At 45.8% G+C, this 14,661-nt stretch overlaps 1 protein-coding gene across 9 annotated transcripts in view; it reads left to right on the top strand.

Annotated features, from left to right (window-relative positions):
• ATP11C (ATPase phospholipid transporting 11C (ATP11C blood group)) overlaps window positions 1–14,661 on the top strand; it is a 102,273-nt gene that overhangs the window by 61,722 nt on the left and 25,890 nt on the right. For all 9 annotated transcript variants that reach the window (XR_014152777.1, XM_081847887.1, XM_081847888.1 and 6 more), the window contains exons 15-24: window positions 2,428–2,499; window positions 3,330–3,403; window positions 4,360–4,463; window positions 5,944–6,125; window positions 7,319–7,573; window positions 8,969–9,143; window positions 9,776–9,878; window positions 10,085–10,230; window positions 11,454–11,513; window positions 13,026–13,153. Coding sequence is in view for 8 of the 9 variants with exons in the window: in XM_081847887.1 (XP_081704013.1) it covers window positions 2,428–2,499; window positions 3,330–3,403; window positions 4,360–4,463; window positions 5,944–6,125; window positions 7,319–7,573; window positions 8,969–9,143; window positions 9,776–9,878; window positions 10,085–10,230; window positions 11,454–11,513; window positions 13,026–13,153 (1,299 nt within the window). In the remaining variant the exon portion in view is untranslated. The remainder of the gene's footprint in view (window positions 1–2,427; window positions 2,500–3,329; window positions 3,404–4,359; window positions 4,464–5,943; window positions 6,126–7,318; window positions 7,574–8,968; window positions 9,144–9,775; window positions 9,879–10,084; window positions 10,231–11,453; window positions 11,514–13,025; window positions 13,154–14,661) is intronic.

Raw genomic sequence — 14,661 nt, 5'->3', positions numbered from 1 at the left:
CCCTAGACTTCCCTAGTATCCCCAGATGTTTCATTGGCCCATTTCCCTCCTGCCTTTTTCCATTTACCCCATAATGGTGGAAAGCAAGGGCATTTGGACTCCCCAAGTCCCGTCAGCCACAATAGCTGTTGTCATGTAGTCATGGATGATGGGAGCTGTAATTCAACAACATCTGGAGGGTAACAGAAGAGGAAGGATTATTTTGACCAAGATGTGTCCTTTGCCTGCAGGCATTTGATCTGTTTGTCTGAGGATTATTTTGTGGTTTACTCCCTTCTTTTTAAATTGTATTTTATCTGCTACATCTGTCAGGTCTTTTAATTTTTTGTTTTTGTTTTCAATTGCTTGGGACAACTCTAATTGGATTTTATGGTTTATTAAAATTGTTGTAAGCCAACGGATGCAAATAGGACCATAGGGTTGCAACCCGCAAAGACATACCCTTTGAAACCCATGCTCATCAATTCCAGCTGGTCTGCTTTGTGCGGGACTAACATTGGATATACAATCCCTAACCATCTAGCTCAGTGTTGTTTACACTGACTGGCAGCAGCAGCAGCTCTGTGATTTCAGGCATGGCGTATTTCTTGGCTCTCCCTGGAGATGCCTGGGACTTTCTGCATTCAAAACAGGTGCCCTACTGCTTTGCTGTGGGCCCTCTGGTGAAAAGGTGGGATGGAAGTATTTATAACAAGTCGTTAAAATGAAGAAGCTGAGTCAGGAAGGTGAATCACTTGGAAGTGAGTCTTTGCCGCCTACTCAGACAGGTGTGGGCGTAATTGTAGAGGCAGTGGCGTGCATCTGGAGAAGATGCTTGTAAAGCAGATGTGGGGGGGTCTTAATTTTTCTACTGGGGGATAGCCAACTTCTTCTCTCCCTTGGCCATGACATCACACCTGTCCTCTGCACGTTTTGGAGCTGGGCAGCTCAGGTCACTTCATCTTAAGAAACCTGGCAGGCACCCTTTTCTCTGAAACCAAGGCCATTTCAGAATCTCCTGGGGCCAAACAGCTGGGAGGTCAACTGACAACTTCCAAAATTAGGGCGGGACAGTGTGAAAATTGGGCTTGGTGCTGGCTGCAGCCCACCTGTTGCCCATCCTGGCCTAATCGCAGGTTGCTGAGTGGTGGTGTCTTGATTTTTAACAGCAATCACTCTTGTCTCATCAGTGGAGGAACATTCCAACAACTGGGCTTGGTCCTTTACCTCTTGCTGAAAAAGAGTGTCTCCCCCCCCCTTTTTTTTTTTTTTGCTTGCTTGTTTGTTTTAAGTTGCATTTGATGCTTCTAAGGTCAGGGCAGGCTGAACCAGAGTCCTTCAACCTTTTCCCCTGTGTTGCAACTGTGGCCAAAAATAAAAATAAATAAATAAAAGTTTAGATCATTCTGTACAGCAGAGATAAATTCTTTAAACGTCCTTCAGTCGGGTTTTGATTTGCAAAGCAGCTGAAACAGGGGCATCAGCAAAATGGAACACATTAACGGACAAAAAATAAACGAGCTGCTTGCCAAGAGAGAATTGGGGGGGGGGGATGCAGTCATATTGTCCATAAGTTAAAAACAAGCAAAGCAGAAGAAATGTGCAGAGCAATCTCTGAACACGCTCTGCCCCCACAAACCACATACAAGGATCAGAGGTTGCTGTATTCCATTGCTTAAAAATGCTTTCACACATTTCACACATCTGTGGGCGATTGGAAGTCCTTCACCCCCCCCCCCCACAAACTCAGTTCTACATCTTGCGTACATTTTATTTCTAAAAATATTTATAGACAGCCACCTCACATAAAATGCAAGTGTGCAAGTGTACAACAAGTTCAGAAAATAAAAACAACACAGAACAATTGTAAAAAAATGAATAAATAGGCCTGTTGGCATGAACTGGTCTTCAAGAATCACCTGCCAATTAGCAGCAGGATTGCCTGCCAGAAGACTGTTTTGCAGCATCTAATCTGTGATGCTAAATGTCCAGCCGGGTTTCTGAAACATGAGAAGCAATTCAGATTCAGCAAATGTGCCTAATTCTGATGCTTCTCATTGAACTACGAAGGAGCAAGGAATGCTGAAGAATATGACACCCCTTTCAGCAGACTTTGGAAAGCTTAGTCACTTCTCTGAGATTTCAGCAGATAATGTATTTTCATCCATGAAAACTATAAACCTACTTTTTAACAACAACGACAAAAAAAGAAAGAAAGCAAACCTGAGACTTTCTCAGGAAGTTGAACTCTGTGTCCAGCACTATTTGGCCGGGTTTCCTACGTTTCCAAGGAACTGCTCCCACAACTGCTGCCTGTATGGCGTTATCTCCACGTGGCTTTTATTTCTTTTTAATTTCTGTCAGTTTTTTGTTTCTTTTTAAATCTGAAGTGCGTGTGTGTTGGGTTTTTTTTTTCAACGCCATTCTGTCCTTTTTGTTCATTGACAGGTATGGTTTCACTTTTCTAGGACAAGAAAATAACTTCATGAATGTACAGAACCGAAAAAAGGAAATCGAAAGGTAGGTGCGACCATGGCTAGGCCTCCCGATATCACGCAAGGCAGCCGAAGCATGGTTAGGGAAACCCTAATACTGGGCGGTGGTGATGGAAATGATTGGCTCATTTCAAGGCATGGTTTTTTATTTAAAAAAATCACTCGCCTTCCTTGAATCTAGCGCCTGGTTCCCATTGCTGTTTTCCCACATTTCTGCTTCTGTTGAGCCATTTGGGCTGTGACAGATACCTGTTAGAGCAGTACAGAAATCAGCAGGTGTACATGGGCTGCATCCCCCTTCCTCTTTTTTATATCGCTTAATTGAGGTGGGGCAGCTCCAGCCTTGCGTTTTGCAAGTATTCTCTGTGATCCTTGCATGTGGCTGCTGGCTCCACATTAGAATTCCAGAAGTGCTAGCATCTTTTAAAACCCATCATTAACGTACTCAAAACAGTTTTCTCTTTTTTGGGAGGGTGTGGGAGGCATCCTTAAGTGGGCTAAGGCTATTACAGGAGCTGAAGGACAAGGGTTGGCTGGCTGCATGGCCAGCAGTTGTTGTTGCTCTTCCTCCTGCTTTTAGACATGCCCCCTTTCTTTCCAGAGGCCAGATTAGCATCCCTTAGGAGGGTGGATTTGACTTAGACACCCCTTTTCATTTACACAAGTTACAAACCCCTAAATACCTTCATAATAGATACAGAGTGTTTGTAATCCTTAACAGAGCAGTGGCTAACTGAAGCTTACACAGGGTTCTTATTTGATTCACTTGTGTAGGGTTTGAGGGTAATAAGTGGTTTGAGTTTCCCAGCCACCTTCCAAGACCCTAAATGCTCTTTGTCTTTCTTGCCTCAAAAGGTACGAACTGCTGAATGTTCTAGATTTTGATTGTGTCCGTCGCCGAATGAGTGTTCTCGTGAAATCACACGACGGTGAGTTGAAGCTCTTTTCTCTCTTCACCATGAAATTTATTATTTTGACTTTTCCAGCAGCGGCCTGTTAGTTTAACTTCTTCACTGCTTTAATAATAATCAATCCCTTTTCTTTTTCTTTTTAAAATAGTTTTTATTAAAGTTTTCAAATACACATTTCCATCATTAAATATCCACCATTATAATTATACATTCATTGACTTCCCTGCTTCCTCTTCCATGGGTCTTTTAATTTTCTCATAATTAATGCATATTCTGTTAAAACCATTTAATCCCCCAATCGTATTTCCTCATTCTACATTATATTGTAGAACTTACCTTAATCCTGTTAGCATTTTCACTTGTTTACTGTTATTTTCCAGATATTCCACACAAAAAATTCCACTCCCCTTTGTAGACTCGATCTTCTTGTTCTCTTATTTTACTGGTTAGGCCTGCGAACTCTGCATATTCTATCATTTTAAGTTGCCATTCCTCCTTCTTAGAGACCTCTCTCAGGCTCCATTTTGGGGCTAACAAAGTCTGAGCTGCTGTAGTTGCATACAGAAATAATTTTTTCTGACTCATGGGTACCTCCATCTGAACTATTCCCAAAAGGAATGCTTCTGGTTTGGGGGGGAGGGGAATGTTTTTTTAAAACTTGCTTTCATCTCATAGTATATCATTTCCCAATAATCTTTAACTATTTTGCATGACCACCACATATGAAAAAAATGTGGCTACTTCTTTACATTCCCAACACAAGTCAGATTAAGATTTATACATTTTAGCTAATCTACTCAGGGTTAAATACCCTCTATGTATCATTTTATATGGTTTTCTTTCAATGTGTAGCATGAAGATCTTTCTTCCATAATTACTCCCAGAGATCAAATTCTATGTTATGCCCTAGATCTCTCGTCCTACGAATCACTGATTATTTTACCCACCCATCCCTTTTCAAACTCTGTTTTTAGGAAGCATATACCTGTTCTGCAAGGGAGCAGACTCTGCAATTTTCCCCAGGGTCCCAGAAGCTGATGTCCAAAAAACAAGGATACACGTCGAACGCAATGCAATGGTAAGAACGCCAACTTTGACTGATGAGTTATTTTGTTTTGCTCATAGAGAGAATGCATAGTCCAGAATCTTGGCGTTTGGAAAATCAAATGCCGTTAAGCTTTGCTTAGATTGGCTGTTGATTTTTCACAGGGACCATGTTTGGACTAAAGTCCCAAAGGCTGGTGGCAGTGGCTCTTTCCACCAGCTCACCCTTTCAGAATCACCTTTACTGCTGACTCTCCAGGATAAATAGTGCAGAACTTGCAAGATAATAGCAATGGCTACCAACCTGGATGGCTTTAAGAGAGGGTTAGAGAAATTCATGGACGGAAAGGTTTTCAGCAACTGCTAGCCAGGCTGGCTATGTTTTCCCTCCACTGCTAGAGGCAGTATGCAGTTGGATAACAGAACCCTATTTGCATCACAGTTGCTGTTCCCTTGGAGAAGGGGTGCTGTCTCCAAAAGCCTTGCATCTTGGCTTGTGTGGTAGAAAACAACTGATGACAAAGGGTGATGTCTATTTGTCAAGGGGCGGGATTGGGCTCCCAATTGCCTATTCCTAATCAGATGTTTTAATGGGTTTCATATTGGTGGCCCCAACCTTAAACTTTTTAAATTTTGTGCTGTTAAATGGGAGCCTCCAGCTTCAGTACAGTGGTACCTCAGGATGCGAACAGGATCCGTTCTGGAGCCCCGTTCGCATCCTGAGCAGAACGCAACCCATGCCTGCGCATGTGCGGATCTTGATTCGCCGCATCTGTGCATTCGTGTGACATCATTTTGAGCATCTACATGCATGAGCGGCGAAACATGGAAGTAACCCATTCCATTACCTCTGGGTTGCCGCAGGACGCAACCTGAAAACATTCAACCCGAAGCTACTTTAACCCAAGGTATGACTGTATTCTGAACACTGGCTGGGGAGCAGCGGCAAGTAAGGCCTGTTGATGTAATGCCTTTTATCTGGCTGGCCACTGTGGGAAACGGGACGCTGGACTCTTGATTGGCCGTGCTTATTCTGTGGGTAATAAACTTATTTTCCATTGTGGAACACAAGCTGGTGTGCATGGGGTTCCCAGGTTGTCTCCTGAACCCAGGCACTGACTAGACCTGCATCTGCTTAGCTTCAGCAAGGTGGCTACCCCCCTCACCCACCTCATACTTTTAGACAAGGTCTTGGGACTCAGTGAATCTCTTGGTCTGATCCCACAAGTCTCTTAGGTTTTTGAGCACCTGAAGGGTCACTCTACTGCTACCAACTACACTTGTCATCAGTGGATTTACTGCAAGGAAGGCTCTGAGAATCATGGCCATCAACCCATGACCCAGCAATCTTTTTAAGGCAGCTTTGAGAGGCTACCTGTGACTACTGGCCCAGCAGGTTGAGTCTGGGTTTTTTTGCAGGTGCTTGCGAGCAACTGAACCCTGCTGTTCTAGAGGGAAGTTGGGTGGGAGACCTGATCTTTAGAAAAATGCACTTCCTTGCTTCTTTTTTTTAGGATGGGTATCGAACTCTCTGCGTGGCCTACAAAGAAATATCTCACTATGATTACCACATAATTGATACCCGGGTTAAGGAAGCGACGATGGCGCTACAGGACCGGGAAGCAAAGATGGCCCAGGTTTTCGACGATATTGAGAGGAACATGCATTTGATTGGGTCCACAGCTGTGGAAGACAAGTAAGTGTCCACAGGAAAAGAAACGTGACCTCCGCAACTTGGAAAAGGAGATTGGGTGATGTTTTTGTCCCTGCCTTTCATCACAAGATCCCAAGGCAAGCTACATATATATTGTTAAACGCCAAGGTAAAGAGTGCATCCATACAGCTCCACCACATGACTGAGAACCCAGATGTGCCTAGGCACATCCCCCTCCATGTGTGTTGGGCTCCTTTCACATTTTATGGGAGTGAATTGTGAACATGCACGACCCCACTTCTTTCATGCGCTCACTGAATGTGGGGTGGCTGGTTCTCCTACATAGCCCTGTTGTGTTTCTGCCAACCAGTTTAGAATGCCAGCTAGCCAGAAGAGCACCTTGCTGAATATTCTCACCAAATGCCATCAGTGGAAAAATAATGCCAGTGAGGAAGCTTGCCATGGGGCTTGAATGTAGCGGCCAGAGGGACACTGTAGCATGGAGGTGTCAGTGCACCACTAGGCTTTGATCTCCGTTGCCTGTCTGAGCAACTTCAGAACCTGTCCTCCTCTTTCAGCTATACTCTGCCTTTTCCCTTCTCAGCCATACAGGGCCCAGCTGCTCTCCTGATAATCTTATGTCAGATTTTTGTGGTGGCCTCGGGACTAAAGGGTTAGCGAATGTAGTTTGCATGCAGAAGGTCACAGGTTCAATCCCAGGAATCTCTGTTTGAAGTGATCAGGGAATAGGTGACAAGGAAGACGTTTCTGTGCCTGAGACCCCTGTAGAACTTCTGCCGGTCAGAGTAGGCAGTACTGAATTACATGGACCAACAGTCTAACCCTAAGGCAGTTCTCATATTCCTACTGCCTGCCTAGAAAGTAAGTAATATCAGAAATCAGCCCCTGAACTGTTAGAACAGAAGGAAGAGTGAATTATTCTGGAAAATATACAGTTGTCTTTTCTTTTTTTTTTGTAATAGTGGAATTGTTGACTGGAAAATGCCTCATCTTCTCTTTCTCATCTCCACCAGTTTTACTGGGTTCCAGTTCATTAATTAATGATTGTGAGGGTGTCATTATCTCTCTCCTGTATCCTTTTTTACCCGTTATGAATTCTGGATCATTCAAAAGAGTTCTCTCTTTAAAAAAAGAAAAGAAAATTATAGCGGGGAAAGAACATTTTGGCACACCAGTTGTTTCGTTTGATAAGCGAAAGGTGTCTCTGCCCATAGGCTCCAGGACTTTGCTGCTGAAACCATTGAGGCCATGCACACTGCGGGCATGAAGATCTGGGTGCTGACAGGGGACAAGCTAGAGACGGCTCAGGCCACCTGCTATGCCTGCAAACTCTTCCAGACCAACACGGAGTTGCTGCACCTGACGGCCAAAATCATGGAAGGGGAAGACCGGAAGGAGGACCGGCTGCACGAACTGCTCGTGGATTATCACAAGAAGCTGGTGAGCGACGTGCCCCTAAATGCAAAGAGGTAAGTGTGAAACAGGCAGCTTCTAAGGGTCTGTGGACAGGCAGCCCTGAGATAACTTTGCAGCCCAAGAGGAGAGACTGGACTTTGTTCAGCCAAGGGCATTCTGTAGTTGATTACTTTCCAGAGGTGCTCTGGAACGCAACCAATTTTAAACTTTAGCACTATTTGCTGGTGACTACAGATTAAGTTTCTTTTAAAGAGTGCCCAGACTTTGAAATAAAGTTCACTTCTGTGTACCTCAAGGCTGGCCACTATGCCTCTGTTATCCCTCCTCTGTTGGAAGCGATGTCTTTGAATCCCAGTTGATGGGAATCACAGGCAGGCAGGCACCTACCTGGCTGGCTGCTGTGAGAAATGGATGCAAGACTGGGTGGGCCACTGGCCTTGATCTGTCAGGCTTGTCTTATGATGTTCTTTTCCCTGTATTGGTTCCTTCCTGATTTCCCTCACCCCACAACTTGCAACGAACTCCAACAATCGCTGTTGGCAAGTTTCCTGCAGATGGAAATTGGGAGATCATACCAGGGCAAGTAGGCTTGATCCCATGTCCCTTGACCTTTCATTCCCTGGATATTGTACCAGGATGCTACTTTCAACCTGAGCTCATATGTATACTCCGAATCTTCTCCAAACCCCCTAGGACATGCACACAGAAATAAATCATGCAAATATTTAGTTGATCTGGCTGGTTTCTTCCAACTGTCTTTAACACCAGAGTGTTCTGCTAAGGGGTGGGTGATAGAGGACATGAGGGGGGGGGCAGTGGGAAGCAAAGGGTGAGTTAGCAGGAATGTGACTGCAGAGGATTACAGTAGGGAAGACGAGGTACACTTTCAAATTCTGAATAATTAAACAGGCTCAGCACAAAGGCTAGAGTCCATGGTAGTTCTTTTTCCAAAACTCTTCCAGCTACCAGATACCCAGTAAAAAAACTAGGAGCCATTTGAGCAACAGCAGCTTAACAACTGTCCCCAGAGTAGCTTAGTTGAAGGGTTGCAACTCAGAGCTAGAGCATCACATTTGCATTTGAAAGGTCCCATGTTTGATCCCTGCCATCTCCAGATAAGGGGGTGGGGGAAGGGGGTGGGGGAACCAGCCTGAAACCCTGGAGGGAGCCCCTGCCACTCAGTATAGACAAGAGGCAGTTATGGCCACAGCAAAAAGCAAAAGTCCACATCCTTTTGTTCCATTATGTATGCAGTAGTGAAAACAGATAATGTAACCAAATGCACACAGCTTCCTGTTTTAGCTGCTGTTAATTCTGGCTTTCTGATTATTTAGCTGTCTGTCTTGTGGTGCCTTGTGCCAGAGCATCTGCTGCCCTTATCTTCTTCCAGGATCTGTGTCAGGAGAGGTGTATATAATTATTGCAAGGCTTGTTGTCTTCTGTTTTAGAAGCTGGACACTAAGTCACGAGTATGGACTGGTTATCGATGGTGCCACCCTGGCCCTGATACTGAACCCTTCCCAAGATTCACGTTCCGGCCACTACAAAAGCATCTTCCTCCAGATCTGCCTGAAGTGTACAGCAGTCTTATGTTGTCGGATGGCTCCCTTGCAGAAAGCACAGGTGTGTGTGTGTGATGCAGGGCCTTTGAACAACAAGAGAACCAGTGCGTTTTAACTGCTATGTTTACACAACTCTTTACCCCGGCCTTTGGCACTGAGAGGAGTGTTGTGTTTTAGGACCCACCTGTTTGCAGTTTTTTCAAAACTGCTTTCACTACTGAATTTCAGATTGTTGAAATGCATCTCTGACTTGCTGTTGAAGGGCATGATATGACATTCTGTCTTGCTCTTGTTATTTATTGGTTGCAAGCCGCTTTGGGATTCATTTGAAAAGTGGCATTTAATAAACCAAATCAAAAGGTGATAAAGGTGATGACAGTGACGGGCAGGTAATAAATATTAACAGTAAAAGGGTTATAAGTTTGATGACGATTGGTAATAAATTGCCTCACCTGGATAACAAACAGGAGTTGTGGAAGTAAATTCTCACCAGGCAACTGACTTGCAGCGCAGCAGGACCTTTTTTTTTTGGGTTGTGGCATCTTTTCCTATTGGTCTCAAGTCCAAATCCATCCCCGCCCCCCTTTGCGCTACACTAAATGTAATGCTCATGAGCAACACAAGAGAGATTCATAGACTTTACTCCTTTTTCCTTCTCTGTCTGCCTTTATTGCTTCTCTTTTGCCCATTTAGATTGTTCGGATGGTTAAGTGTTCGAAGGGCAGCCCAATAACCCTGGCGGTGGGAGATGGGGCCAACGACGTCAGCATGATCTTGGAAGCTCATGTGGGCATAGGTGAGGCATATCTTGAAGTGCATAGCATTGGGCAACTATTTGGAGCATTCTTGTCTTGCAGGGTGAGTGGGGGAGAAATCTAAGAGTGTGGGGAGCATGATAGAAGTGTACGTATGGGGGGGGGAGGCAGAGCAACTGGGGGTTTTATACAAGATGTATTGGCCAGGGATCTCCTCACCCACCAATTCTTCCATCTCTGCTTCCAGGTATCAAAGGTAAAGAGGGCCGCCAAGCAGCCCGGAACAGTGACTACGCCATCCCAAAGTTTAAAGACTTGAAAAAATTGCTCTTGGCTCATGGGCATTTGTACTACGTGAGAATCTCACACCTTGTACAGTATTTCTTCTACAAGGTAATGGGCTTCATTTGCTTGGAGGGCGCATTTAGTCACTTCCCAATCATTGGTTAATCCCAAGAAGAACTGCTGGTGGGCTTCAGGGAAGGTGGAAATTCTGAAGCCCTGATCCTAGATGAGTGGCCTACGGCACCCATCCTGGCTTACGGATATGTCGGTTCTTCCTGGCCTCTTCTGTCCTTCAGCCACTCCTGGCTTTGCAGTCCCATAGCTGAGCGATGGAGCAAGTGTTTCGCACACTGGAAGCCCACAATTCAATCCCCGACACCCCCCCCCCCAGTTTAAGCTATGAGCTAGCAGGTGATGAGAAAGGTCCCTGCTTGAGACCCTTGAGAGCTACTGCCACGCAGAGTGGACAGTATTGGGCTAGGCTTGCAAACAGTTTGACCTGGTAGAAGACTGCTTCCTATGTCCTGTCTTACCATGGTTGTTGGTATGCATGCCGAGAGAGGAGGTGTGTGTTAGTGGTTTGGCGGTTGGCCAGCAAAGACCTCTCTTTGTGTTGCCATGGTGGGTGCACAGGCTAGGGCCATCTCAATCACTGCACCATTGTGACAGAATTCCCTTCCAAGAGAAGCTGGCCACTTGGTCTTCCAGCGTACTGTAAATATATGACTCTTCTGTAGAGCATTCGTGGATAGGAAAATGGGCAGTAAGCATGTGATGCAGCGCATACGCGCGCGCGCACACACACACACACACACCCCTCCCTGAAATAAATAAGGCTCTTCTGAATTTGTTGTTTTACGTTTGTGATTGTGATTTTTAAATTTGTTTTATTGAGTTGTAGCCTTTAAAAGACTGCTGAGATCCAGGGGGTTGGACTTGATAACCCTCAGGATCTATGGAAGACAAAACAGGTGGCACAAAAAAAGAAGCAGCTCGCTTTGTGATGCTGGGGGCAAGCTGCGCACTCTCAGTCTAACCTACCTACAAGCCTGTCTCCCTCCCCACTCCAAGGATAAAATGGGATCCACCCACATATATGCCACCCTGCGCCTCCTGGGAGGGAGGGCAAAACACGTTGCTGCTCTTTTGAAGTGAGGATTTGGAGCAGAGCTTTGTCAGCAAATCTGAAAAGGGCAAGAACGGTTTTGTGGGGATAGCTGTTTCTTATGTAGTGGGTCCCCAATGCTCTCAGCTGTATAAATTAAATTAAATTAATAAAGTGCTTAAGTCTCCCGAGTAACATGGCTTTTGCTTTTCTGTTTCATTTTTAGAATCTTTGCTTCATTTTCCCACAATTTTTGTACCAGTTCTTCTGTGGCTTTTCACAACAGGTAGGTTGCTGCTATCGGTGATGACTTTGTCAGCCGAATCGCGACTCACAGTTTGGGCTGAAGTTCTAGGCCTGCTAATTTTTTATTATGGTGCTACCTCCTTTTCTGTGACCAGAATTCTCAGACTGCTTGTTTTTATCGAATTATATGAAGCTATTTTGTTCCTTTCAGTGCTTGCTAGAGAAAAATTCTCTTTCCTCCCACCTGTTCCATACGCACTGCCTAGACTTGCGCCCTGGAGGACCACTTAGGTGTTTCAGTTGCAGCAAAGACAGCACAGGAGGCACCTTTTACTCCAATTGGATTTCCAGATAGATGCAGATATATATTGTGAAGGGCTGAGTGACCTTCCATCCTATGCTAGGGCAGGAGTTGGGATAAAGGTCCAGTGGCAAGATGGCTGGCTCCCTTGTGCGTCTTCTCTTGTTCTGCTCAGTAAACCAGTCAGCTTTGGACCACCCTCTACCCTTCTTCCACTCCTGCTTTTATTTCTTAATGCACCCCTTGCAAAGTGCAGAAACATAGGCACTTGCCAATCGAGCCAACAACCTTCGCCAGGAGCACTTCTGTGCTGGAGGTTTTTAAAGAAAGGACTTCACAAGGGGCGGGGGGGGGGGAGGGGAGTTCCATTGTGCAAAAAAGCTGTTGAAGCCATCTGGGTGTGCAGCTTTTTAAATTAATCAAAAGTGAAACTGTTTGGCAGCTGTCACCGTCATAGCAAGCAAGTTTCTGCAACTGCTGTCTAATGGTTTGGTTTCCTGCCCTTTGCACCTCAAGATGTTTTCCGTGGTACTCGAAACCCACTTCTAACCCCTGTTTGCAGAATTGCTGGCTCATCTCCAGAGGCTCACAAACTACCCGGTGTTCCTTGAAACCAGACTTTGGGATATATTGAATGAGTACAATGTCCAGTTTCTCGAGTGTTCCATTCAAGCACTGGTTTTGCCGTAACCAATTCTGCTAATGAGCTGACCCCCCCCCCTCACTTTGAACGCAGCTGTTCTCCATAACCCTGCTTCCTTTGACTCTCCTCTTTTCTCCCTCTTTGGCTTGTGGTTACTCCTCCCCCCCACCCCACCCAGCAACAGTTCAATTTTGTGTTTGGTGTAGAAGTTCAGAGTGAGGTTATGCTTGAGTTTACAGTTCTACGAAGTGCAGGATTTGCCTTTGCATCCCATGTTCCTTCTGGCTGAGTAGCACTCAGCCCTCTTCTTGAACCTGTAACATTGCATTACGACTGTGATCTCTTGCAAACCAGAAGTCCAGAATGGCATGTTGACAGCCTAAAGCGAGCAGGAAGTATGCCCCAAAACTGCATAAAAGCTTTCCCCACCACGATCAAGTGCAGTTTGCTAAACCTGAGGTTCAGTTGCCTCTGGAAGCCTTGAAGCCTTAACTGTAGGGGAGGCTGCTGCAGTGGGCAGCACCGTAAGTATTTTGGAGAGGGCAGGAGCAAACAAGGGTGCTGCTTTCTCCTCCTGACTCCCCTTCTCCCTTCCTTGTCTTTTTAAGCCTCTCTATGATGCTGCTTACCTTACCATGTTCAACATCTGCTTTACATCTATGCCAATCGTGGCCTACAGTCTGCTGGAGCAACACGTCCCTATTGACACGCTGATGGCCTTCCCAAAACTATACCTGTAAGTAACCACCAGCGCTTTTTCTGTTTTATCTGCCTTTGGCTGCTGGTGAAAGAAGTTGAGCTGGATTGTGGACAGAGATTCAGCACTCCCTTCCCTCTGCCCATAGCCTTAGGCAGTCAACTCCACTCCCAGGTGCAATGTTTTGATTTGCTTTTCTTTGTTTATGGCATTTATATCCCACTCTTTATCAGCAGTGACAGCAAGCCCTGCTGGAGTCAGCTGGGCTGCTGAGTCCCCCATGGGGAGAATTCCATAGTTCAGCCTCCCTCCCACTAAAGAAAGCAGGGCTTGACGTCAGTTCTGCTCAGCTTGGGTCTCTGCTTGCTGTGCAGCTTTGGCTCAAGCAGCACTATAAATGAAGAATTAGTTACCTGATATTATGGTCACCTCCAGTGATTGACAGGTGGGCAGAGTGCCCGTCAGGGGTCAGTGTCATGAGCTCCTCAGCTCTGTCGCGGTTGGGGTCAGGTTGGCAGATCCTGACACGAGCAGGAAGAAACTGGGGTGGTGGTGCTCATTTTGGGGAAGCATGGCTGGTGGGGAGGCTCTCCCCAATGTGCCTCAACTTCCACTTGCTTCAGAAAGGGGAGGCAAGGATGCTGGTTCCTCCTGAACAACCTCCAGGGGGAGAACAGAGAACCCCAGTGGAGCACTTGTTTTCAATTCGGGCATTCTCACTAAATCAGCAAGTCGCACCTTTGCAGCTTGGGACAGTTGCTTCCTTGCAGATCTTGCCTGATTCCTGAACTTCTGAATTGTGAAGAATTTTTTTTTAGACCAGTGCTTGTGGGTCTTTTGACTACCCTGACTCAGGGTGCTTTCAGAAAGTTCTGACTGCAACGAGGATTGCGCCGTTACCAGGATTCCCAGTTCCAGCAATTAATACCTTCTGGTTCCCTTCAGTGGGCTGTTGCTTCTCAATCTTCACCACTGACACAAACCAGGGGAGGATTGGTGTTGCTGGAAGCTGGTCCCTGGAAAAGCCCCTGTCAGTGGCTGTCTCTCCACCTCTCCCTGAGCTGCACAGCAACAGATGCTTAGCCTCGCATCTGTGGAGTGCTCTGCTAACCTGCTCCAGCAAATGAAAATCTTCCTCTGGCCCTGGTCCAGCAAGCCAGCTGTTGTTATCAGTATTGGGTGCTTGATGCTGGTGTAAACATCCTTGTTTGCATCCAAAGGATTTGTGTATGTAGCAAAAGGCTGGGTGGGGGGTTGTTGGGGGCACAGAAGCAGAGCTGCTCCAGAATGGGGCTAGCCACCCCTGCCCCACTTCTTCCTCTGCCAAGCGCCTCAGCATTCCCCTCTGCCACTATTTATAACTTGATAGGAGCTTATTGAGCGCCTTGCTTGCCCGGCGATCGTAATTGCATGAGCAGAGTAAGGAAAACAAGCTAATTGCAAAAAATAAGATGGCCTTGCTTTGAATATTCATCAGCTGAAAATGTGTCCCTGAATACAAAGCGGTTTTGCAGGCTGCTGCCTTTTTCAGCTCTCCCATTTTCTGC

Source organism: Podarcis erhardii (genome assembly GCF_964252035.2).
Source record: "Podarcis erhardii genome assembly, chromosome: Z".
Lineage (NCBI taxonomy): Eukaryota > Metazoa > Chordata > Lepidosauria > Squamata > Lacertidae > Podarcis > Podarcis erhardii.
This window is presented reverse-complemented; position numbering and strand designations above follow the sequence as displayed.